This window comes from Urocampus carinirostris, chromosome 20, assembly GCF_059441175.1.
Source record: "Urocampus carinirostris isolate Australia breed hairy pipefish chromosome 20, RoL_Ucar_1.0, whole genome shotgun sequence".
Lineage (NCBI taxonomy): Eukaryota > Metazoa > Chordata > Actinopteri > Syngnathiformes > Syngnathidae > Urocampus > Urocampus carinirostris.
Genome location: NC_142368.1, coordinates 20,443,541 through 20,469,363, shown reverse-complemented (window position 1 = coordinate 20,469,363; position 25,823 = coordinate 20,443,541). Strand labels below are relative to the sequence as shown.

The following is a 25,823-nucleotide window of genomic DNA, read 5'->3' as shown; positions in this document are numbered from 1 at the left end:
AGCCGTCCGTGCCTCTAATGATGACAAATGTTGTACAAGAAGGCCTGACGATGCACGAGCGCTAATCTGCACTGATGGTGCAAAAATGGGTCGTAGGGTGGGGACCAGAATAGTTGGAGGAGCTAATATGAGTAAGATGTATACAGTGGACTCTCGCGAAAACTTCTATTTTCACAATGTCCTTACTCCACTGATTTGCATTCTGACTAGGTAGATAGTCTCTCGCTGTTCATATTCAAAGATTTTTACAGGTTTAACCAGGAGTGCCATGTCCAATCTCGTTGCATACAATGTTTCACCAATAATGGCAACAAAGACAAATTAATTCAATAATTGTATTTGTCATGTAAATGCTTGAGCCTGCAAAGGGGTCTGTTCTCTGGTTCCCATGTATAATGGAATATTTAATTGTATTGTAATTGAAAACATATAAAGGTTTCTATTTGACGGATTTCGCCCATTACAGGTTATTTTTGGTACGTATCCCCCTCGATAAACGAGGGCTCATTGTACCTTTAAAATGATCGTATTAGATTTACGTTGTTGTTGTTTTTAAATATTAAGTAATTTGTTTAGTGAGTTAACTGGATAACAGCGTTTAATATAAAATGTTTTTTTTATGTACGTGCGGGATAAGGCATTCAAACAAGAGACGCGGCTTTAACAAGTTTGCCAAGATTACACTCCTAAACGGAAACTCTAAACTTGTCCTTTCAAAGTAATGTGTAGAGGGAGTTCGAGTCTGAACGTGATTATACGTGATGGTTTCGTTGTTAAAGAGTAATATGTGTTGCTGAAATATATATTGAATTCTTATGTTGATATGAAATTGCTTTTCAAAGCTTTGTAACGTGATTTGTGGTTGTGTTTATGCTTTTAATTCCTCGCAAATTACTCGAATTAATGTCGCCATTAAATGTCGCTTGACACAGAGGCCGAAAGAAGTGGAGGGGGCATTTGCGGAGGGTGCGAGGAGGGTGAGGGTAAAGGGACCCCCGCACATTATTGTTAGCAACTCGAGAAGCGCAGCAGCGAGGATATCCCACGTGAAATTTTCATTCCCTTGGCCCGGTAAGCCTTCGAATGTTGTCCGGATTCTGTGTTCCGGTGGAGGGCGTCTCCATCGGTGGCCCTCTCTTAATTACACCAACTTACCTTACAGCCGTGGCGGCGGCTAATATAATAATTAAAAAGCTCACCCTTGCTAAAATATAAAATATTTATGTCATTTTCTATATTTGATTTTAAATGTTATTATTTTTTTACGTCTTGGACCGAAAAACGTGGTCGAATTGTAAACGAATTAACGACGGAGGATGAGCAGCGTGATGACCAACTTGTTAGCTAACGTCGACGCCCTTACGTCATCGTTTTCAAAATATCCAAATTGATACTAATTGTGATGTTTAACCTTCAATTTGCCTCACGACTATACATCCTTGTATTTAAAATGAAATGTTAGTGTTATTTTTGTGGCGTAAAACGAGTTCATCGATAACGCGTTTGCCTTTCGTATAGCACAATCGTTTTCAAAATAGCCACGCTGACGATAATATTAATTAAAAAACCTTCATTTTTTCTGACGCCTGGGTGCGTAATGTATTTTAAATGGGACAAAATTATGTTTACTTCGCCTAAAATTAGTGTATGTGTCACACGTATCGTATCACATATCGGTATCGTCTTCAAAATATATCGATAATCTTGATATAAAACCATCTTGTCTCACTAGACACCTTTGGTATTTGAAATGAAGTAAAATGTTATATTATTTCGCGCGAAATGAGCTTATCTGTAACACGTTTGTTTAACGTTCTGTATATCATCGTTTTCAAACTATCCATATCGATGATGATATGAAACCTTCATTTTGTCTCACGACTGGATGCCTTCTTTATTCAAAATGAGAAATGTTTCTTGGCGTGGAACCAACAGATCGGCAACACGTTGTCTATCGTATTGCATATTGCATCGTCGCACATTGTGAGTGTAAATCAAAGGATAAAACTGCCACTCAAAGCGCTTTAAAAACATTAAGACAAAATCCTCTCCTTTATCCTCCACCCCATAACCCGCAACACTTAATACACGGCATCTTTTTGTGTGTGTTTTTTTTCCTATCCTCATTCAAGCCCGACGTCATCAGTGATATTATAGTATTGAATCATTCGAGTCCTTTGGATCAGCATCCTCAATGACCGCAGCATCGCCAGAGCCAAAGCCGTCTCTTTGACAGCCATGGGCTGCTTGAAGGAAGACCTTAGGACCTTGTCCATCTTTTGCTGATCCACCTGAGATCCCGCATCTTCTAGTCCGATTGTCTCTGGTCATGGATCTCTTGTGGGCGCTGTCCGTGTCCATGCTGACGGCATGCGTGGCCGTCCCCATGGATGCGGAAGCGGGGAGCCACAGCCTTTTCACCTGCGAGCCCATCACGTTACGCATGTGCCAGGGCTTACCCTACAACACCACCTTCATGCCCAACGTCCTCAACCACTACGACCAGCAGACGGCCTCGCTCGCTATGGAGGTACGTGGCGGGAAAAATCTCTTTATTGCTAAAAAAAAGAAAAAGCTTGTCTGCATTTGTCTCATGTTCAGAATAGAATCGTATTTATAGTCATTAATTACGACGTAGTGTACATTGTTTACAACAAGATTCGACGTGGCGCTCCTGGATAAACATGTAATGAAAGAAAAAAGGGATTTTAGAATAGATAAGTAGTGGTTATAGACTGGTCTAAATTGTATGTAGAACAGCGTAATGACGGTTGCAAGCAAGAACATTGTGCAAAAAATAAATATGACTATTATTGTCTTTAGATAGCTGTGATATTTTTTGTTTTATCTAGTAAGATTCTGAGGTGTGAGATGGATTTCATTTTTTTCATTGACTAAAATATTGCAATGGAACAAAACAAGAAATATATTCGTCAAAATTTTAAAACGTAATACATATTTCAATGGTAAATGGACTGCTTTTTATAGCGCTTTTCAAGTGAAAACTGAAAACCTTCCTTGCAATGTGCTTCACACTTACCCGTTCACACACACACACTCACACAATGATAACGGCGTCAGCCATGCTTATCAGGGGCATAGAGGATGCGTGTCTCTGCCCAATGTCACTTCAATATTTAACTAATTTAATGAAGAAAAAGATTAATACAAAGTACTTTTCAGAGTATTGAATAAAAACGAAACAAAAGAATAGCAGCAGTAGCTCAGGATCAAGTGATCCCAGTTCAAATCCCGGCTTGTCCGTGTTACATGTCGAAGTGTCCTTGGGTAAGACACTGAACCCCTAATACCCCCAATAAGCAGGTTAGCGTCTTACATGGCTGCAATACAAGGCCGCTATTGGGAAATGTGAAGCACACTGTAAAGCGCTTTGGGGAGTCATTGACTTGAAAAGCGCTATATTAATGCAGATCATTTCATTTCAATAGCGACACTGTGTATAAATACATCTTATGCGAATGTTTAAAAAATTAAGGATTAAAGAACTGTTTTTGAGTTTTTCTTGCTCTCATGTTGGTTTTAGATCAGGGGATGGTGTAATAATCAGGGATGTGATTTTTCCGCTAATTCGCGGAATTCCGCTTTTTTATCTCCCAAAATAAAATTTTAAAATTTCCGATTTTTTAATTGGTAAAAAACCGATTTCGTCTCGACAGCATTCCATTTTAGTGTTTCCGCAACTGAAATGAAACGTACTTGCGGTTGGTTGAAGTCTCCGTGTTGACCAATAAACGCGCTTGTTATAAAGGCGTAAGAGTATGCCATTGTTCATTTCTCACACGTTTTTGCCGAGTGTTTAAAGAAAGATGTCCGAGATCGAACGCAAAGATGCTCCGCAAGTTAAAAGAAATTGCTAAGATCGTAAAAAACAAGTTTCGATCGGACTAGTTAGAGAAGGAATTATCTACAAATGTTGGTGACCCCGACTTGATCCAATGTAGCGAGCAGAGACGGGAGTCGTAGGCGGAGTGTCAAACAAAGGTGCCAACGAAAGCTGCTTTAATGACATTTAAACTGGCAATAACAAAACAAACACGAGAGTGGCTAGAACCGGCCGAATTAAGAGTCCCCCTAGGAACTCGCTAACTAAACAATGGTTCCGTGGGTGAATTATGTACAACCCACTACAGTACTTTAATTTATAGATAACATCTTCTGCTATAACAAAGACATTTGTGGTATGTTCTAATATGAGTTACTTTTCATTTGGTCATGATACGATTATTTGTTCATGAAATTTGAACTCTTCAACATGATTTATGTGTTAACTTAGTAATCACATGAGTTAGATATGATGATATTCTCAGTGATAGTTTTTAAAAGCAAAGGCAGTCCAATGTTTTTTAATGTGACTGATTTTGAGTTGACTTAAACTGTCATTTTATATGGGATAGTTCAAAATACATTGAAAATGTATGCTGTTGTTTTGTCTATTTCTTTGTCATCTGAGTGCATTGAAAGTACGTAAAAACACGGAAAACCCATGAGCTCCGGGGGGCTTCGCCCCACTTGTCCCCCCACCAGGGCACTGCCCTGGACCTAGCTGGGTGCCCGCGGCCCCCAGACCCCCGCCTAATTTTCAGATAATTTCACTTTGGTCAAATCACATCCCTGAATAATGGTCTGTGGTTTGCAATAGTCTGTGCGGCCCTTTGAGACTCCTTGTGATTAAGGGCGTCACAAATAAACATGACTTGACTATTCAGAGAATTTATATTTATATTAAAAAATATTTCTAGGTAACAGGGACGTTTCAGTAATATCCAGGTTTGTTTTGAGCACACATCTACCAATTGATGCACGTGTAAATTAGCGTTTAAAAGATGTATTGTCTGTTCATTAATCTGTAAAGAATTTGTCAATTTGGATTTATGAAAAAGTGAATTGCACATAATCCTCCCAAAAAAACAGACAAGAAATAATTATTCATATTTGGCTCATTATTTATATTCCTATTAGCAAAAAATTAGACTTTATTTCTCATTTTTCCTAATTAATACTTTCTTTTGACATCACATTTGAGATTTGTTTTTCAATACGCCTTGTTGGTCTTTTTCTTTTGAGAAATAGTACTTACTCTGTTAAAATAATGTTTTAGTATTTTTATTAAAGACCTCACCCAAAATTAGAAAAATATATTCCTTTAGGTTGATTAATTTTTTATGAAATACTTTGTTTTTTTATTTTTTTTTCAGTAAATTGATATTAAAAAATATTCTTAATTCATAGTCTGCTTACAAATTGCTAATACACCAAATTTACAAAATAATATACATATTAATATAGCATTACAGTTCCTACTTCTTGAGAGTAACTTTTCCTTTGTTTTAGCGCTACGCCAGCTACCTAGCAAAAAGCATAGTACGTACTTTACTAAGAATGTTATTGCTAAGCTATAATTTGTCTGTAAGGCGTACCTTAAATGATGTTTAGGCTTTTCGTTTGTGTTTGCATTGAAGGAATTATTTTGATGGTTTTTACTTAAATGAATTTATAGCAATGGCTTAAAACACATAATACACATAGAACCTTTTTTTTGAACGATTAATAACTGCCAGTCTCTATACATATAATCAGGTACTGTAGTTAAAAATCAACCCTGTAAACATCGTGCCTTATTGCTTATATGTTTCCAAACATACCGTCTCAAAGTGAAGGCCTACTTTCTTCTACGTTACCCAAAATTAATTGTTAATTTTACACCTTAGGGGCCGCAAGAACCATGCATAATTAAACGTCCCCGATTCGCATCATCCAAGTTGTCCTAAAGTCCTTTAAAGAGAACAAGTCGAGATCGAAATGCGTGCCGGCCTTCCTGTTTGTTTATTTCCGTCAATGGATTAACAGATGAAAATCCACAATTTATTGTTTTTCTTTATACAGGAGATAATCCTTACATTTCACAGCCGTAGCGCTATCAAGGAGCAGATGCGTCCCTTCGTTAAACAAATCCCTTGTTTGATCTACAACATGCATCCATTCTGAGGTGGGGATCTTAAAGTGAAATTGCTGTATAGCGAGGGATAGAAACCTTGGAACCCCAGATAAAAACAAACTACGGTATTTTCCGCACCATAAGGCGCACATAAAATCTGATTTTTTTTTTTTAAAAAGCTGACTATGCGCCTTATAATCCGGTGCACCTTATATATGGATCAATATTGAATTGCAAGGTCTCTCAACTAAGAGAAGCAGCCACTGACTCCATTTTTCGCGTAGAAGAAGTGCGCTGTGCATACTGGGAAATATTAAACAACGATTCTCTTTTATTTGTGCGTTTGTATAAAGACCCTGAAATGGCTCCTATTAAGAAACATGCTTACAACGCAGAGTTTAAACTTAAGGCGATCAGTCACGCAGTAGAACATGGAAATAGAGCAGCAGCAAGAGAGTTTAACATTAATGAATCGATGTTGCGAAAGTGGAAGAAGCATGAGGATGAGCTGTTTACGTTTTACATTTTATAGTTATTATGTTATTGCTTTCTTGTTTTGCACTTGTTATTGTTTTTGCAAATTACGAGTGTCACTATATTGCGATTGCACTAACGTTTAATTTACCATAACAGTATCAGACGTTTTTTTTGCGTGTTGACTAAATGGAGGAAAAGTAAAATGTTATGCCTTGCTGTTATTCACAGATGTTAAAGATGGGTCCCGAAAATGCTTTACCTCAGAGAAAATAATAAAACAGCTGTTTAGTCATTTTGGGAGTGAATGGAGTTGTGGAAAGCTTGTTTGTTATCTATTAATAAAGTTTGACTGACCTATTTGACTGTTTTGTTGACATTCCCTTTAGCGCGGCACCATCTAATGGTTGCATAACGTAACAACATCCTCTACTGTAGCCAAGTCAAGTCAAGTCACTGTTATTAATATGGCCCTTAATCACAAAAATGTCTCGAAGGACTGCACAGGATTACAATTACAAAATTGCACAATTACCTGATCTTAAACTAACATGCACTTATAGCGCCTTATAATGCGGTGCGCCTTATGTATGGAAAAAGTTTTTAAATATATCATTCATTGAAGGTGCGCCTTATAACACGGTGCGCCTTATAGATAGATAGATAGATAGATACTTTATCCATCCCCGAAGGGAAATTCACATTTCCAGCAGCATCCCTGAGCTGAGAACAATACACTAATAAAGCAAAAATAATACAATATACAAATACCCAGTGTGACGTGCAAATGCCCACTGTAGCGTGTTATATAGAATAACTAAATAGTGCTACGCAGAATACATATTGCAATAAGATTCGGTAATATGCAATGTAGGTGGTGTGGTTTACTGTGGGCTTTTACTCTGCCGGGTATAGTGCGGAAAATACGGTACTACTAAACTACTTTTAAAGGACAGTAGTATCAGTCTCTTGTCCTTTGTGTGCTCTTTGAATTTCAGGTGATGAGAACGTTGGTAGAATTAGAGTCTGGAGATGAATTACTTCTCGAAGTTATTTAATGGCAGAATATTCTGGACACCATCATGGCATAGAAAAGGCTACATTCAGCCATTGGTGTGCATGTGACATTTAAAGCAAGCTTTGTATATTTTTTCTGAGGCGTTGCAAAACTGTTGTTCAAGTTCTGGGTTATTTTCATCATTTAATAGATTTCCTGCTATTAGCCATTTTGACAACTTGCCACTGTGATCTTGTTGTCCTTGGACTTATTGACATGATGCGTTCTTGTGGTCAGCACAAAAATCTGAATATAATGCCAAAGTTGATACACTTCTTTTGTATTGTACAAAAAAACTACTTATGTGTTGTATACATGCAAATGATTAAAAAAAAAACGTATAGATAAATATACATATAAAGGAAAGATAAAATTTGATTTACCTTTGGCTAAGTGTAACTTAAGCTGGTAAAGTGGAGTAGTGGGTGGAGGCAGAGGAGGGTGGAGACTGTGAATTTAGACAAAAACGAATTTTAAAAATGTTCAACTTGCGAAGACATGCACTTAAAAGATTTATTTTGTTTAATGGCCTCCTTATTTTTACTCGATGGTTACGTCCATGCAACTCAGTGATTCGTCTGCCTTCTGGCTTCATTTCCATGTTTATCCCTTCAGCAACTACAGTACAAAATTAGGGTGTTGTTTTGCACATCGTTTTTAAAGAAACATTGTGGAAGGTAGCTCAGCCAAACACATTTCTAGATTTGCATGATGCCTTGACACAAACAAATGGCAAAACAGCATTTTAAAAACCATTGATTATTATCAGACAGCTGTAACTCGTCCTCTGCATAGTAAAAACTTTGTAAGGCGGGGATGCCGTATCTCAGGTGTCTACATTATCGTGTGTCAGCTTGTCCCACTGGCAGCTCAATTTTTATTTACCCTAATTATTCGTGCAAAATATGCTTTTTTTTACCTGGAAAAAAAACTTTGAGTGCGCGTTATAAACGAGTTTTTTTTTTTTATTACAAAGATTGATCAGTCAAAAAATACAGCTGACCACTATCGCATAACACTGGATGCAACGGCAATCAAACTCGGGTTGCGGCGGTGAGAGGGCCAAATCCTTTCTACTAGACCAGTGTCTCTCAACTGGTGGTCACGGGCCCGTTTTCAGTGAGTAGCAAGCATTTTCCTGGGCAAAATAATGCTGAGAAGAAAAAAGAGGGTCAATTACACTCCTTAACAGTAGTTGGTCTTTATGCCCCGCTTTATCCCTTCTACATGTCAAGCGTGTTTGAGAGGGACCACATCTCATTTTTGTGTGATTTTGTTGGTTTCATTTCCCTTTTTTGTCCGTAATAATGGGTTCCAAGAAAGTTCGTGATAAAGGGAACAAAAGTGCAAAACGGTGACAACAATGATCGAGTTGAAAAACAAAAACTATTGCGGTGTATGAAAATGTTGTCGAGTGTCTTCCTTTGAAGCGCTACCGGAAGGTACAGTAAATGGTTTAAAAATGATATAATTTTAACTTTTTACCAATATGTTAATCTTAATTAACTACATAATAAAATAACCTTGATATTTAGGTACACACCTTATTAATATTTTGCATTTCTTTTAGTATGTGGCTGTTTTAAAGCAGTTTTAGGGGGTCACTTATATGCTATTGATGTAGGCTTTTATGCGAGTATATACAGTACTCTAAGTTGTTTTGGTTTTTGGGGGTCATTTTGTTTTTGTTTTTTTAAGAGGTGAATATATTCTACTATGTCCTCTTTAAAAAGCTCAATACTTTCATTTAACACATTTCAGAAGTGGAGATTTCTTGATTTGGGTCTCAGCTTGTTATTAGGGTGGAATGATGGGTCCTGAAGTCAGACCATTTTAGAACCAGTGATATAGATGACATAGGAAGAGGTATTTTATTGTATCTCATTACCACACTATATTTACTCACGGTACCAGAGACAAATTAAAAAAAATGGGAAAACAGAAAGAGGTTCTGAAACATGTAAATAAATGCAATAAGCATGACGAGGGGAAAAAAACTGGTATATCTAGGTATATCTGATGATGAAACAGACTTTGAAGGACATTAAATATATAAATTCTTTCGATCAATCGACAGATTCACTGATGATCAAAAATCTTGTTTTTTGTCCATGCAATAATATTTACTATGTTATTATCGCCGTGTGTGGGACTCGGCCGTGTTCACTTTGAATTGTCACGCATCCGCAATAAGGTCTCTTTTAGAAGTAAGCCCGGAACGCTTTCCGCATTCATTCAAGTCCAATCAGCCCTGGAATCCCAGTTCATGGGAGAATTCAGACTTTTAAGACGTCGGCGACGGGCAAATGAGAACTGACAGATGATTTGGAAAGGAATGAAGTTCCTTAAGGAACTTAAACAATGATGATGAATGCAGGAGCTGGACCGGAACCAGCGCTCTTTGTCTAGAAGCACTTCAAGTATTGTGGCAACGCTTCATTATTGCGCTCCAAAGAGTGTTGCAGGAAAAGCAGCCTTGATGGGGAGGGGAGAAAGAACAGATCCTCTATATATTTTTTCAACTTTTTGGGCTGTTTTGATACAACACAACCCATTTTTTGAGTTTTTTTCTTAAAACAATTACAGTATTTAAAAATAAAAAGCTATTTTAGGATTTACCTAAAATAAATAATAAATAAATGTGACCAGAGAAAGTTAAGATTTGGGGGAATAAAAGGGTGTGTTAATATTTCATTTATCAACCAATATTTTGAATTGTTTTAAACACATCTTTTAAAATCAAACACAGTGGTGCAACGCTAATGAAGAAAGTTCTGTTTTTCTGCCTTAAATTTAAAAAAAGAATAACATTTATAATATTTAAATGTTATGATGTTTTTGTTTGTGTTTTGTTTGTTTTTTCAAACAAACCCATTTTATGAGTCGTGTTAAACAAAAAACTTTTTTTTTCTAGAATTCAAACTAATTTGAAACTAATTTTTGCTGTCCAAAACAAAATTTTGGCCTTTAAAAGAATATATATATATATATATATTATTTGGTGATATTTTAAGCTTAACAATTTTTGTAGTATTTTATTTATCTCATCTCATCTCATTAGCTACACCGCTTATCCTCAGTAGGGTCGCGGGGGTGCTGGAGCCCATCCCAGCAATCATCGGGCAGTGTGCAGGGGACACCCTGAATTGGTTGCCAGCCAATCGCAGGGCACACAGGGACAGACAACTCACTCGCTCATTCAGACCTAGGGACAATTCGGACCAGCCAATTCACCTGAAATGCATGTTTTTGGAATGTGGGAGGAAACCGGAGTGCCCGGAGGAAACCCACGCAAGCACGGGGAGTCTGGAGCTGGATTTGAACCCACGCAGTAGGTTCCCAAGACATTAACTGTGCCGCACATGCGCTAACCACTGCGCCGCCGTGCTGCCTTTTTATTTATCTATTTATGTTAAATAAAACAAATTTGAAATACATTTTTTGAGGAAAAATGAATTTTTATGTTTACACATATTTGGAAATATTATTTTTATGATTATAAATGTATTCATTTTTTACTACCAAAATGAACCTTTTAGTTTTTTTTTTTTTTTTTTTAATGTTCCAAGGAACCCCATTTTTGTGATTGGTTGACTCTTGAACTAAACTATGTTCTATAAATATTTTGATTTATATATATTTCAACCAAATGTTTTTAGAGAGCGGGGTTTTATATACGTAGTTTTGCTGTCTTTTGGGAGAAAAAATTAAAAGTTTATTATGAAATTCAAAATCTTTTTTGAGCAGGGGTCTCCAACATGGTGCTTGCGAGCACAAGGATGCCCCTTAAGGACAGCTGAGGTGCCCACGGTCCTGTTCTGTAAATAGCTCACTAGTGCTGGGTCATTGTGATTTTCTCGTAAAATGTTTTTTCTTTTCTTTTTGTTGACCACGTCTATTTAACCCTACTTCCAATATTTAAGCTGCAGGGTCTGCAAATTTTTGACAGCCAAATTCAAGCACTTTTTTAGGACATACTTAAAGAATTATTGTACTTCTCATTATCATTATTGATCCCACCAACACGAATAATGTATTTAAAGTGGGTGCACGCCAAATAAAATCAATTCATCGTTGGAAAGAGCTGTACAGAATTTGAAACTTTGTTACTCTCTGCAGCCATCTTCTGGCTTGTCATCATCAACTTCAGCATATTCACAATGCATGTGCAAGTACATGCATTTCTCAGACGCACTTGAATAAACCTTTTAAGCAGACAGGTTTTGTTCTTCTTCACTTAATGCGTGGTCTATCGAGTCAGACTGCCGAAAAACATGGCAACAATTTCTAGTGTTTACATGCACTTCTTCCAAAATTCAAGCCCTTTTTAAACCTTTACTACACAACATTAAAATTCAGGACCCGTATGAACCCCGAACCTGATGACAACACAGTAACAACGTATTGAAAACATGATACCTTGTTATTTTAGAAATGAATATCAAACTTGGTGCTCTTTGTGCTAATTAATAACTAAAAAGTAGCTCTCAGCTTGAAAAAGGCTGGGAACCCCAGCTTTAGAGAGTATATGATCATTTATATATAATAATAATACTCAGTGATAACTATTAATGTTGTACATGTGGCCAAACTGAGGGGTTCATAATTTCCATTTTTTTTTTTTGTGTGTATTCACCATTGACCGGGGAATGACCCGGCCTCCAAAGTGGGGCATCACAGTGGCCTTGGGTTATTTCTGTGCCACAAGGATACTACTGTCCCCGGGATAAGTGAGAGTGATGCCGATTTGACTGGCGTGGACAGAAAAGAGCAAAGAAAATGAATGAAATCTTTTCTTTTGAGCGTTAAGAATGACAAAACAGCGTGGCGGCGTCACGGACCACCGCCAAAAAACATGGCCGTCACTGTACAATACGTTCCGCAGAATGTAAGAGGATAGGATGCCTCGCCCCTTTATCTCCATGATTGAACATTCTCCGGACTTTTTAGAATACGTTCTTAGATTTTTTTGGACGATGTGCTAGAATAGGATGCGCCGCCCATGTTTCTCCACAATTAGACAATTTTTAGACGTTTTATATTCCGTCCCACATTTATTTACAATAGAATATATAATAATACGATGATCCGCCCCTAACTTTGTGTAGTAAAACCAAAATTGAATGCTGCAAAGAACTAGGAAGAATAATAAATTTTCTGGAAGTTTCACTATAAGTTCTACGATTTTAAGCGATGAATGATCTACCCCACCCCTTTTTCAATAAGTTCCAGAGTTATTGCCAATGGAATGGAATGTCCTGCCTCTCTTATTCCCGATAGTAAGTTCAAGTCCCATGTTTATTGATGAGAGGGCATAAAAAAAAAATGGGACACCCCACTCTTTTTTTCACCAGGATTCCACATTTTCTGGACTTTAATTATAAGTTCCACGTTTATTGATGTCGGTGTATATGAGAATGTTTGACAATAGCTCCCACATTAGTCGATAATGGGATGTATGAGAATAAAATCCTCCGCCCCTTAATATTCCACACAAGGTACATTTTCTGGACTTATTCTGATGAGTTCCAAATTTATCGATGATGGGACGTTTGAGAATAGGAGTAGGATCCCCCGCCCTTTTTTTTCTCCACGAGTTTGCATTTTCTGGACTTTCTACAATAGGCCCGCGTTTGTTGACAAAGGACCATAATAAAATGGGATGCCCCACCTGTTTTTTTTCTCCACGATGCTACATTTTTTAGATTCTAATACTAAGTTCCACAATTATCGATGTTGTAGTATATGAGAATTGGGTGTCCATTCCTACTTTTCTCCATAATTTTACATTGTTTGGATGTTTTACGATAACGTCCACATTTATTAATGGTAGAATATATGAAAATAGTATGCCCTGCCCCTTTTTTTAATTGATGATGAAATATTTTCTGGACTTTATGAAATGTTCCACGTTTATTGGAATTTAGAAGAATAGGATGTCTTGCCCTTTTTCTTCTTACATTTTCTATTCTTTTTACGATGTAGGTTTTAGATCAGGGGATGGTGTAATAGTCTGTACTTTGCAATGGTCTGTGCAGCCCTTTGAGATTCCTTGTGATTAAGGGTGTCACAAATAAACTTGACTTGCTTTGACTGAGGTTTTTCAGTTTTTCCTTGCCCTCATGTAGGTCTTAGATCAGGGGATGGTGTCATAATAGTCTGTAGTTTGTAATAGTCTGGTCTGTGCAGCCCCTTGAGAATCATTGTGAGGAAGGGCTATACAAATAAACAGAGCGTATAAGGATAGGATGCCCCACCCCAATTTCCTTCAGGACAGTACATTTTCTCAAGTCTTTTTCTGATAATTTTTGATTGGATTTATTGACTATGGAATGTATGCGAATAGGATGCCCCGTCCCTATCTCCTCCAGTATGGTACATTTTCTGGACTTTTTTCAGATCATTTTCACGTTTTTACCGATAGACTGTATGGGAATAAGATGCATCGCATCACCGATTCCTTTTTCTGGACCTTTAACGATACGTTACATGTTTATTGATCATGAAACGTATGAGAATAAGATGCCTTGCTCAATTTCTCTCTGTGATGCAACATTTTCTGGACTTTTCCAGCTCTTATAATACCATTTAGGTTCTATTCAGCTTTCATTAGTCTTTCTAGAGTTCTCCGTTGATACCCAGGTTTCGTTACCGTCACAAAATCACTATCATCGACGCCCTTCACGGCAGGCGAACCGGTTGGCAGAAAAAGCGCCCGTGCCGTAGTGAAGACATTTCCTCCGCCAAACGGACAAAAGGCAGCAACACGGTCTGGTAAATCCGAAGCCGGCGTGACCCGTCTTTTCAAAGGCCCCCTTGTTTTATTTAATGTCCGACAGCGTGTTTATTGGCCGAGGATTGAATGCCGGGCTCGTTTTTCGCCCTCGCCAGGTTTTCAGACGCTTTCTCAACGCTAAATGACGGGACCGAATCGTCCTTCAACTGCAAACACCCCCCCCCCCCACCCCATACTCCCCCTCCGTCTCTTTTGTCCTTCACCTCCCCCGCCCCTGTCGCCGTGGAAACGGTCCCAATTGTGTCCTTGACAAAAGGAGCCGAGGCTTTTTGGCCTCCCGGGAGGTGGTCGCCCCCCTGCCTTGCACCCTGACCTCCTCCCCCCTCAGAGATGCTACCCTGGTTGCCATGACGCTACAGTTTGAAATTTGAAGAATGGGGATTGTTTTTTCTATTTGTATTTTTGGCCCGCCAAGACGGTCAGTTATTAAAAAGGAATCGGCGCCAACATTTTGAATAAACGCAACAGGATTAAAGGGCATTAATAATTGATGCAACGCTGCTCTTAATCTTATTCTAATGAGGCTTCGGGGTCAATCGTGGGTCAGTCTCGGTCCTAAATGTTTTGTTTTGTCTAATCGCTATTTTTCTCCATCTGGAACCGGGGACCTAACATATATTTGAGATTGCCTGTATCAGGGGTTTCTAACCTTTTTGAAGCTGATTGTTACTAATTAGTCCAAAGGCCTACAAGTATGATATACATTTCTAAAAAAAAACGTTTTACCATGTTGTCACTTTATTTATGGTATTACATTGTTGTAATTATTAGTGTAAGTTAGGCTCAGTCAATCACTAAACATCATGCCAGAAAATGACAATGACCCGTGATATATTTTCAGAAACTGTCTGCAGGCTGTACCTGCTGTGTGGATTTTGCATGTTCTACCTGTGCTTGCCTGGGTTTCCTCCCACATTCCAAAAACATGCATGTCAGGTTGATTGGCCGGTCCAAATTGTCCCTAGGTGTGAATGAGCGAGCAAACTGTCTCTCTGTGTGCCCTGCGACTGCCTGGCAACCAGTTCAGGGTGTCCCCTGCCCACTGCCCGAAGGCACCTGCTATGGGCTCCAGCACCCCCGCGACCTTACCGAGGATAAGCGGTGCAGATAATGGATGGATGGATAAATACATTTTTGAGTTTGCGGAGACATTTGAAAGATAGTTTGCACTTATAGTACCCAAAGTTAGCGCGTGTGCGGCACAGTTCTGAGGTCATGAGATCGAACCTCCTGCGTGGAGTTTGCATGTTCTACCTGTGCTTGCGTGGGTTTACCCCGGGCACTCCGGTTTCCTCCCACATTCCAAAAACATGCATGTCAGGTTGATTGGCCGGTCCGAATTGTCCCAAGGTGTGAATGAGCGAGCGAATTGTCTGTCCCTGTGTGCCCTGCGACTGGCCGGCCACCAGTTCAGGGTGTCCCCTGCCCACTGCCGGAGGATGGCTGGGATGGGCTCCAGCACCCCCGCTACCCTACTGAGGATAAGCGGTGCAGATAATAGATGGTCTGCGGGCTACTCAGTTGGTTTTAGGGGGCAACCTGATTCCTACAAGCACCACGTAGGAGACCCCTGGTCTAGAGCAGTGGTTCTCAACTGGTGAGTAGGGACCCAAAAGTGGGTCGCGGCCCTGTTCTAAATGGGTCGCGGGCCTTTGCCTTGCCAAAAAAAAATGCAGTCAAAGTCAAGTACACTCCTTGAAAGTAGATGGCGATAATACCCTGCAAATGCAAGTTGACACCCACAATTTCTCACCACAGAAAAAGTTGGTAAAGTCTTACACATGTTGAGCATGGCTCAACACAGATACCTGTACAGCGGGAAACATAAAATGGGAGTTACTGTGGGCGGCAGTAGCTCAGGAAGTAGAGCGGTCGTCAAGAGGTCGCAGGTTCGATTCCCGGCTGACTTAAATGTTGACGCTAGGGCAAAACACTGAGCCCCTAATGCCTCCGATAGGCAGGTAGCATAGATGCCTCTAAATGGATAAAAGTGTGAAGTATATTGTGAAGTGCTTTGGAGGTGTTCAGTGACTGATAAACAGCAATATGCAAATGCGGTCCATCCATCTATTTACCTGATATGGATTTTATAATATCAAAGACAAAGCAAAGCATTTAGGATTTCATTAAAACTGCAGATAGTTGAAAATTCAAGGGACAGTGTGTATTATTTGACAACTACATGTCACTTTTGTGTAGTAAAACCAAAATTGAATGCTGCAAAGCACTAGGAAGAAACTTCTCAACCTACAAGCTACCAACCTATTTTGTTTATATATTTACATTATATATTGTTGCTTAGTATTTAAGTCAATATTGGGAGGCGTTAAGTATTAATATTGTTACAGAAATCATTTTGTTTCAAAAATATATATACAGTGTATATATATATATATATATATATTCATTCAATAAAGGTGAGAATTACATTTTTTTTCTTGATTTGGGACGCGGCTTCTAATTAGGGTGGAATGGTGGGTCCTCAAGTTGAGAACCACTGGTATAGCGCATGATAGACCTCATTTATAATCACTCGTGTGTCGTATTTTGTGTATCTCCATTGGTTAACTGAGACGTTTAAGCTATTAAGACATACTTTACTACAGTAAGGGTCAGGTTTATTCGATCATAAGTATAGGTCACCATTTTTTTAAAGAAAGTGTTAATGAGAGCAGCAATTCACTAAGTACATGATCGAATTTGTGAATTGCAAAAATATTTATATTTTCTCAAATCTTTATGAAGTTTTGTAATTACTGTATTTTCTGCAACATAAGGCGCACCAGATTATAAATCTCATGGAATTAAAACTACAGTAAAAGCTACCGTATTTGTGTATAACTTGCACTTTTTATACACTTACAGTATTTATTAGTGCAATGGTTAATCAGTTGCTGACCAAACATTGTATCTCTAAAAGAGATTGACGCCAAAACCTGACCACTAGTGATACAGATGACAAATGAAAAAGCATACAATTTTATTTCGTCACAGTCATTTTACTCACGGTGACAGAAACAAGTGTTAGAGAATGGAGAAAACAAAGTCGGCCTGAAAAATATGAATAAATACGAATAAAACCACGACGAGGGAATCAACTTTTTGGTGTAACTAATGATGAATCAGACTTTGCGTTTATTTATATATTTTAGGGTGACTAGCTGCTGTGACCCGTTGCGTACAATGATTTGGGATTATGATCAGCGATGTGATTTGATTGTTGCAAAAATATGGTAGTATACCATAATACCTCGTCTTGTAATGCACACGTAAAAATACTTTATACATTTCTAATCTTAGCCACCATAGTTTCCAGTATAAAAGGGTTTTTAGGTGCGCCTTATAGTCTGGAAAATACGTTATATATTTTGGCAGTTTTGTAATTATGTAAATACAGCTTACGTCACATTTTATTAGGCCGGCGGTGGGCCAGCTGCTTGCAGGATCGCTGTCCATTAACGTGCCCCTTCCCCCATCTCGAGCTCTTTGGGACGGGCCATATGCGCCCTCTTCGCCGGCTTGCGCAGTGGCTGTTGTGGTTAAATGGCTGGAGGAGGGGAGCGACTTTGAATAGCTGTTAAAAATAGAGCTGAATAGGAAGAAGAATATCACATAAGCTCGCCTTATACGCAGGTGCTGCTCGAAGCTTTTTAATCGTAATGAGGTCAAACGAATTTGTGGAATATGAGCAAGCGGTTGTACTGGCCGGGTCACTTTTGGTTTGTTCCAAAAAGGCAGAGGCGGCTTAATCTGTTTACGAAAATGCATCAGAGTAGAACTCCATACTTGACATGTACGTAAGCTAGATTTGCTATTCATGCTTGTGTATTTATTTTTGTTTAAGTGGTTTAAGAGTTGAAATTTGTTTTGGACTCTGTTGCAGCTCCTCCACCCCTTGAACAAACAGACAAATAAATTGCACCCTACCTTTTCATCGCCCTCCCCCTTCGGCCCTCCTGCCACTGTCTGTCATACGAGCTGTGCGTTTTGTGGGGGACCTGGGAATTTTGGGTGTGGCTGGAAACTGAAATCTGTCACCCAAAAGGCCGTTTTTTTAACATCAGTATGCATGTGTTAATGTTTTGTTTTTTATTACATCCGTTTATGGCTGTAGACGTTAAAAATTAAACTTGACTGGCAGGGGATGAACAAATGGAGCTATCTGCTAGCTATTATGTTATGTTCTTAATTAATGACTACAAATGAATGCTTGAATTCAATCGGTAATTGATATATTTAGTTGCTTTTGTGTTCACGGAGTGCCCTGGTGTCAGCCAACACCGACATGCTCCTTTTATGACTCCTTTAATGTCTATAAAGTGACATAATGTAGCGGATTATAAAATACCCTTTTTTTCTCAATTCGGCACAAATGTATACTGTTCCTCCCCACAAGCGTGCAGATATGTGCCAAAATATCCACGCGCCAGGATCTCGAGAAATTCATTTTTAAAGTAGACAGTTTGACCTAATATCCCAGAGAACTGTGACGTCACCCGATAACATCGGGAAGCAAAACGAACGGCGCGTCCCGTTGAAGAACACAGTAATTGTAGTAAACAGCGATTGCGTAGCACTCATTTCCACTTAAAGTATCGCAAGGAGACTGGCTGTTTTGTCAGAGTTGATCATCCAATGGTAAGTTTGACTGCCGTTCGGAACAGCGTGCGTTCCTTTTTTGTCTTCGCCTCATTTTAGGTATGTGATAGTGACTTTTTCTCATGTGTTTTGGCCGCTTGTCTTGCAAACAACATATAACGGTGATTAGGAACTCCTTATCCCGCGTTTTACGTATGTTTATAGAAGAATGTACGGTAATACACTCCAAAAACTGTTTTGTGTGTTACGGTATAAGCGATTATATACCTTTTGTAATCTTTTTACATATGTAAGGATGTAAGCAGTGTTGGGAATAACACTGTTATAAATGACACTGTTACACAACGGCATTATTTTTTAAGTAACGGGGTAATCCAACTATTTTTTTTTCTCCGTGACAATGCCTTTGTTGTTACAGACAGTCAAAAGTGGTTCGTTACTTTGGTTGCAGAACTACAACAGCGGCGTGCTCTCGCAAACCTAACGCCATGTTCAGTGGCGCAGTTTTCCACTCTCAGAATTATTTAAGTTACGTATTTTTAGATCATGTCACCATCAAAATATCAACTACATATAGTTGGATAGCGAGTACAAATATAGTATTTACATATGTGCCAAAAGAAAAGGCGAATGGGGGCTGAGTTTCGTGTCTATCCCGATCAAAACGTGTCTATGAGATGGCTCTTGGAAGTGAACGAATGGAGCCAGTCCCCTACCAATCAACAGCTGGTTCCCTCATGAAAAATATATAAATATATTTAACACAGATGCGGCGACAGGCGAAGTCTTCTCACAAAAGCTGAGACAAGGAGAGTTAACCGAGCGTATGTAGCACTTCATGGTGACCACGGAGGTAGACTAGCAAATAAGATGCCATAGATTATGATTGATATATACTCCTTTAAGTCATTTTTTATATATTATTGTCGTACAGTATTAAAGACGACGTGCACATTTCTAGACTTAAATGACAACACTTTTCCCCCCTTTTGTCAATATAATTGGTTCTCCGGTGTGCATAAAGGCCTCATCATGGTGAGTGGGTAGACCACGTCGGGGGTTGGAAAGATGATTGTTTTTCCAGCGTGGTGGACTTCAACTGTCGGACGTCATGCTTCGTTGCCCCTTTTGTGCGTTGCCGGTCCACATTGAGGACGCTCACGAGACGTTTCCTGTGTTTTTGTTTTTCTTGGGTAGCCCTTCCACCCCATGGTGAACTTGCAGTGCTCGCCCGAGCTGCGCACGTTCTTGTGCGCCGTGTACGCACCCGTCTGCACCGAATACGGACGTATGACTCTACCCTGCCGCCGCCTTTGCTTGAGGGCCAAAAGCGATTGCTACAAGCTCATGGAAATGTTCGGCGTGGGCTGGCCCGATGAGATGGACTGCCACAGGTACGACTTCCCAGTGTTTTCCATACTATGTATATAGAGTCTTCGGTGGGCCGCCAGGGTCTATTTGATCCCGCCATGGTGTCATTAACTAGAATATTGAAAAATATAGAATGCAGGGTTCGTACGGGTGCTTGAAATCCAATAATGCCTGGATTTCAATGTTTTGTGTTCAAGGACATAGAGATGCTTGAATTTTGGGCAAAGTGCTTGAAAATGAGTAAAAAAATTTCCATTGCCGTGTTTACTGACAATTTGACTTAACAGACCAGGCTTTTAAATGAATAAAATAAAATAAAAGGTTCATAAAAATGACTGTGATGGTGACTCCAGTCGTCATAATGGAGTAGTCATGTGAAGTGTTACTGCCCCCTACTGTCCCATCTTAAAGGACAGGTTCATAGGAATTCTGCTCTTTTTGAAGAAGAGGCCTTTTCTGCTCGGCTCATTGAGAACAGCCAGATCTTTTTGCTCCCAAACGTCTCCTCAAATTTTATGGGGTTATTGATAATAATCAATAATAATAAAACATTATGCACCAAATTATTTAGTAGTTACTAATTACATATGTTTTGTAGGGAATCCCAACAAAAACATAAAATAAATTATTCACAGATCTACAAAAAATTGTAAAATACAGAACCATTTTACATTTTTCCACACTGAACAAATTTAAAGTCAGACAACAACAGAAAATCCCTGAAAATGTAAAACATTAAAGTAGAAATTAAAAATATTAACCCTTCAGGGTTATAAATGAGTGGTAAAATGCAAAAACTAAATTTTTACAATTCTCTTTTAACCAATTTAGACACAGATTTTCTGAAAAACACAAAAACTATGAATTAAAAAAGGATTGAAAGATACGGCACTCTGCTTTGAGGCAACCAATATCATTTTTATACATACAGTACTTTCTTTTTTTTATCTTGTGTATCGAACGCTTATTACCCAACACCTATAGAGCCTTTTCCATGTCTGTAAACAAGTGGGTATTGAAGTTGTGTGTGCATTGTTGAAGCAGAATGGCAGCATTCATGTCAGTTTATAGCAGCCCATTGAAAAGATGGTAAATATTTGATAGGAACTGCGTAAAATAGTACAAAGTTTTTGCTAGTAATCAAAGCAAAAAAAATGTTCTGCACTGGATTTCTTCCTTTAGAGGTACTGGAAATATGGAAGATTTGGCCTTAAAAGTGCTTGAAACGTGCTTTGGCCATGAAAATGGTGTAGGAAGCGTGAGAGTGTTGTAAAACTTCCCCTCATTTTTTATTTAAATGACATTCTCTCATCTTCAGATTCCCCGACTGCGACGAGTCCTACCCCCGCACCGTGGACCTTCTCTCCAGTGCCGACACCACGGAGCCGGCTGCCCCAGTCCAGCGCGACTACGGCTTCTGGTGTCCCCGAGAACTGAAAATGGACCCGGAATTGGGCTATTCCTTTATGGGAGTGCGTGACTGCTCGCCCCCGTGTCCCCACATGTACCTGAGCCGAGAGGAACTGACCTTCGCCCGCTACTTCATCGGCGTGGTGTCCATCGTGTGCCTGTCGGCGACGCTCTTCACCTTCCTGACCTTCCTCCTGGACGTTTCTCGCTTCCGCTACCCGGAGCGGCCCATCATCTTCTACGCTGTCTGCTACATGATGGTGTCCCTCATGTTTTTTCTGGGGTTCCTGATGGAGGACAGGGTGGCGTGCAACACCGCGGTTCCTGGCAGGTTTCGGGCGGCCACCGTCACTCAAGGCTCACATAACAAGGTGAGGCCACACGGATGCCCGGCTAGAAATTAAAATCTGAAAGGGCTTTTCAACAAATTTGATATTTTCCACTACGGAGAATCATTAATATAAAATACAGTTAAATGTATTCGTAAACATTTTAATACATTTACAATGTTATCGCCGTCAAAGGTAAAGCATTAACCCAGTAGTTAATGCATTGGTGATGCTTCAACTCAAGCTGGAAAGCTTTAAAGATGCTTTTTCTGATTTAATAATTCTAAAATAAATTTGAATGTATCACAAACATTCATGTGTGTTGACCAATATCATGAAGGTCATTCTGTCAAAATTAGTTTCACTCCAGGGTTAACTCCAGAGTCAAAGATGCTTTAACTCCTAGTTGGAATATTCTTACAAATATCCTCAAAGTATGATGTCAAAGGGTTTAACTCCGGAGTTAATGATTAATAGATGCTTTAACTCGTGAGTTAAAGCTTTAAAGACGTTTTAAAGATGCTTTATATCTTGCTTTTAACCTTCTTAAATATGTTTCAATTGTATTTGTAGTCATTTTTGTCAAATTACAAATATCATCAAAGTAATTTTGTCACAGTTTAAGCTTGAACTCTGAAATTGATGCGCTGATGATGCTTTAATTCAGGACTTCATTCTTGAAAAATAATTTAAGTTCTGAATGGAACATTATAAAATATATTTAAATTGCATTGTAAACATGTCAACATATTTACAAATATCAAAGTAATTCTGTCAAATTGAAAGGTTTCACTCGCGAGTTAAAGCTTTGACTTCTTAACTTCTGATTTGAACGTTTTAAAAATGTGTTTTAATTGTTTTTGTTAAGATTTCCATATATTTACAAATATCGTCAAAGTAATTCCGTCAAAGTTTTACCTCTGGAATTAATGCTTTGAATATGCTTAACTTTTGACTTGAGTGTTTTAAACTATGTCAAAGTTAATGCTTTAACTCAGAGGTGAATGCTTTAAAGATGATTTAACTCAGGACTCTAAGCTTTGAAGAGGCTTCAGCTCCTTGCATTCACAATTTTTAACCCCAGGTTTTCCTTTTTCAGGCGTGCACGCTTGTCTTCATGGTCCTGTACTTCTTCACCATTGCTGGCAGTGTGTGGTGGGTGGTCCTGACGGTCACCTGGTTTTTGGCCGCCGTGCCCAAATGGGGCAGCGAGGCCATCGAGAAGAAGGCGCTTCTCTTCCACGCCTGCGCTTGGGGAGTCCCTGGCGCGCTCACCGTCGGCCTGCTGGCCATGAACAAAATTGAGGGCGACGCCATCAGCGGAGTCTGTTTCGTGGGCCTCTATGACCTGTCCGCGCTTCACTGGTTCCTTCTAGCACCGCTGGGCGCCGATGTGGCGGTGAGAACTACGCCCATCCCAGCCTACCCTGCCTCTTCCCTTTGACCCACCCGAGCTTCTCCTGCCTCTTCCCCCTATCGATCCTAAACTCCTCCTGCCTCCTTACCTTGTCCTTCTGCCTCCTTCCTCTTCCCCCTGTCCCTTCCGACCTCCTGCTGCCTCTACTCTTGTCCTTCTTGACCTCCTCCTGCCTCTTATCTGTGTCGCTCTTGGCCTCCCCTGGTCCCTCACGACGTCCCCCGGCCTCTTGTCAGTGTCCCTCCCGACCTTCCCCTACCACTTCCCTTGTCCCTACCGACTTCTTTCTGCCTCTACCCCCTGTCCTTCCTGGCCTCGCTTTTCCTCTTTCCCCTGTCCTTCCAGGCCTCTCTTCTCCTCTTTCCCCTGTCCCTTCAGACCCCTACTGCCTCTTCTTCCTGTTCCGTCTTACCTTCCCTGCCTCTTCCCTGTGTTAGTCTTGACCTGCCCCTGCCTCCTTCCCGTGTCCCTCTCGACCTCACCCTTCCTCTTTTCCTTGTCCTTCCTGACCCCCTTCTGCCACTGCCCCTGTTCTTCCCGACTTTCTCCTGCCTCGTTCCCCTGTCCCTCCTGACCTTCCTCTGCCTGATTTCCGTGTCACTCTGGACGTCTGCTTCCCTTGTCCCTATCGACCTCCTGCTCTCTTTTCCTACTGACCCTCTCGACCTTCTCCTGAGTGTTCCCCCTGGAGCCTTCTGAACTCCACCCGCCTCTTACCCCCGTCCCTCCTGGCCTTCCTGTCATCTTTTGTCGCTGATGAACTCCATCTCTTCTCCCCCAGGTGGGTGTGGTGCTTTTGCTCGCAGGCATTGCCGCCCTCAACCGGGTGCGCATGGAGATCCCCCTGGAGAAGGAGAACCGGCAGAAGCTGGTCAAGTTCATGATCCGCATCGGCGTTTTTTCCGTGCTTTACCTGGTTCCTCTGCTCACCGTACTAGCTTGTTACATGTATGAGAGCAGCCGCAGGGATACCTGGGAGACCACCTGGGTGCAGGACAAGTGTCGACACTACCACATCCCCTGTCCCTACCAGGTACTGCACCCGGGGGGACCGAAGTATGACATAAAATGATCTAAATTTGCTTGCCACGGAGCAGGTGGAGCAGAGCCGCCGTCCCGAGCTGTCCCTTTTCCTCATCAAGTACGTGATGATGTTGATCGTGGGCATCCCGTCGGTCTTCTGGGTGGGCAGCAAGAAGACCTGCTTCGAGTGGGCCGGCTTCTTCCACGGCAAGAAGCGCAAACAGTATGTAAAACGGCATTCCAATTTTGACAATTAATAAAAATGAAATGTCTGTCTCATTTGTCTTTCCACTACCTGTCTTTTTCTCCTGGCATCCCCTATTCTCTTCCCCTAACCCCCCTGCCACTTTCACTGCCCATTCTAACCTCCCCCTGCCTCTTTCCCCTGTTGTTGCCGCCAACCTCCTTGTGGCTTCCCCTTCTCTGCCCCTGTCCCTTCCGACCTTGCTCTGCCTCCTTCTTAACTCTCCCCTTAAATATTCCCCCTGTCTCTCCTCCTGACCTACCCCTGTTTCTTCTTCTTGGTCTCCCCATGCCTCTTCCCTGTCCCTTTCTACCTCCCCCTCTGTCCCTCTCGATTTCTTTCCGCCTCTTCTCTCTGTCCTTCCTAAACTCCTCCTGGCCCGCCTGTGCCCCCTGGCTTTTTCCCCTCCCCCAGCGCCATGGTGGATGGGCGTCAGACCCCACGGGAGCCTGACTTTGCCCGTTTGCTCCTGAGGGAAGCCCCAGCGCCGGTGACCAGGAAGTCCCGTGGAACATCCACCCAGGGCACGTCCACCCACGCCTCCTCCACCCACCTAGCAGCGCTGGACGAGCCCCCCAGCCCCGGCAGCAGCCGTGCCGGCTCGCTACGCAGCGCCCGATCCGAGGCCAGCGGCTACCGCTGCGGGTAAGACCTCTGCTGAGTTGCTCCTGTTCCAGATTTATTCAACATTTTCTGTCTTTAGATACACGGCCCCCATCTTGGATGACCCCTCCTCTTACTGTAGCATGCCTCACCTGGACAACTTGTCCCGGAGCAGACACCTCAGCGCAGAGCACCTGGACGGTCTGTTGCGGCACGGCTCCGCCCATTTGTTGGACGTCCAATCACGGCACGGCAGCTTTAGGGACCTGAGCCACGCTCCCCATGTGCTGGAGGAGGATGTTTCGTGATTGACGAGATGCCTTACAGGTTCCCAGTAAACCAGGACTCAGACTTGAAAAGGGACTTTTTGATTTTGTGTCTGAGCATTCCAAAGACTCAGGATTACTCTATGTAGGATTTTTCTGGATTTCGTTGCTAAAAAGGACAACTTGAATCGGACGTTGGCTGCCTGAAATGTTTCACGCTCTGTGAATGTTTTATCAAAGGACAATTCCAAATAAAGCGATGAGACATGGGGGCTAAA

At 40.7% G+C, this 25,823-nt stretch overlaps 1 protein-coding gene across 1 annotated transcript; it reads left to right on the top strand.

Annotated features, from left to right (window-relative positions):
* Window positions 1-901: 901 nt before the first annotated feature.
* fzd3a (frizzled class receptor 3a) lies at window positions 902-25,823 on the top strand. Its single transcript, XM_088324432.1, has 9 exons — window positions 902-1,071; window positions 2,133-2,530; window positions 20,080-20,276; window positions 21,572-22,034; window positions 23,092-23,391; window positions 24,191-24,442; window positions 24,507-24,655; window positions 25,091-25,321; window positions 25,380-25,823. Exons 2-9 carry the CDS (start codon window positions 2,330-2,332, stop codon window positions 25,585-25,587), a joined length of 2,001 nt encoding a protein of 666 aa, XP_088180558.1. The 5' UTR covers window positions 902-1,071; window positions 2,133-2,329; the 3' UTR covers window positions 25,588-25,823.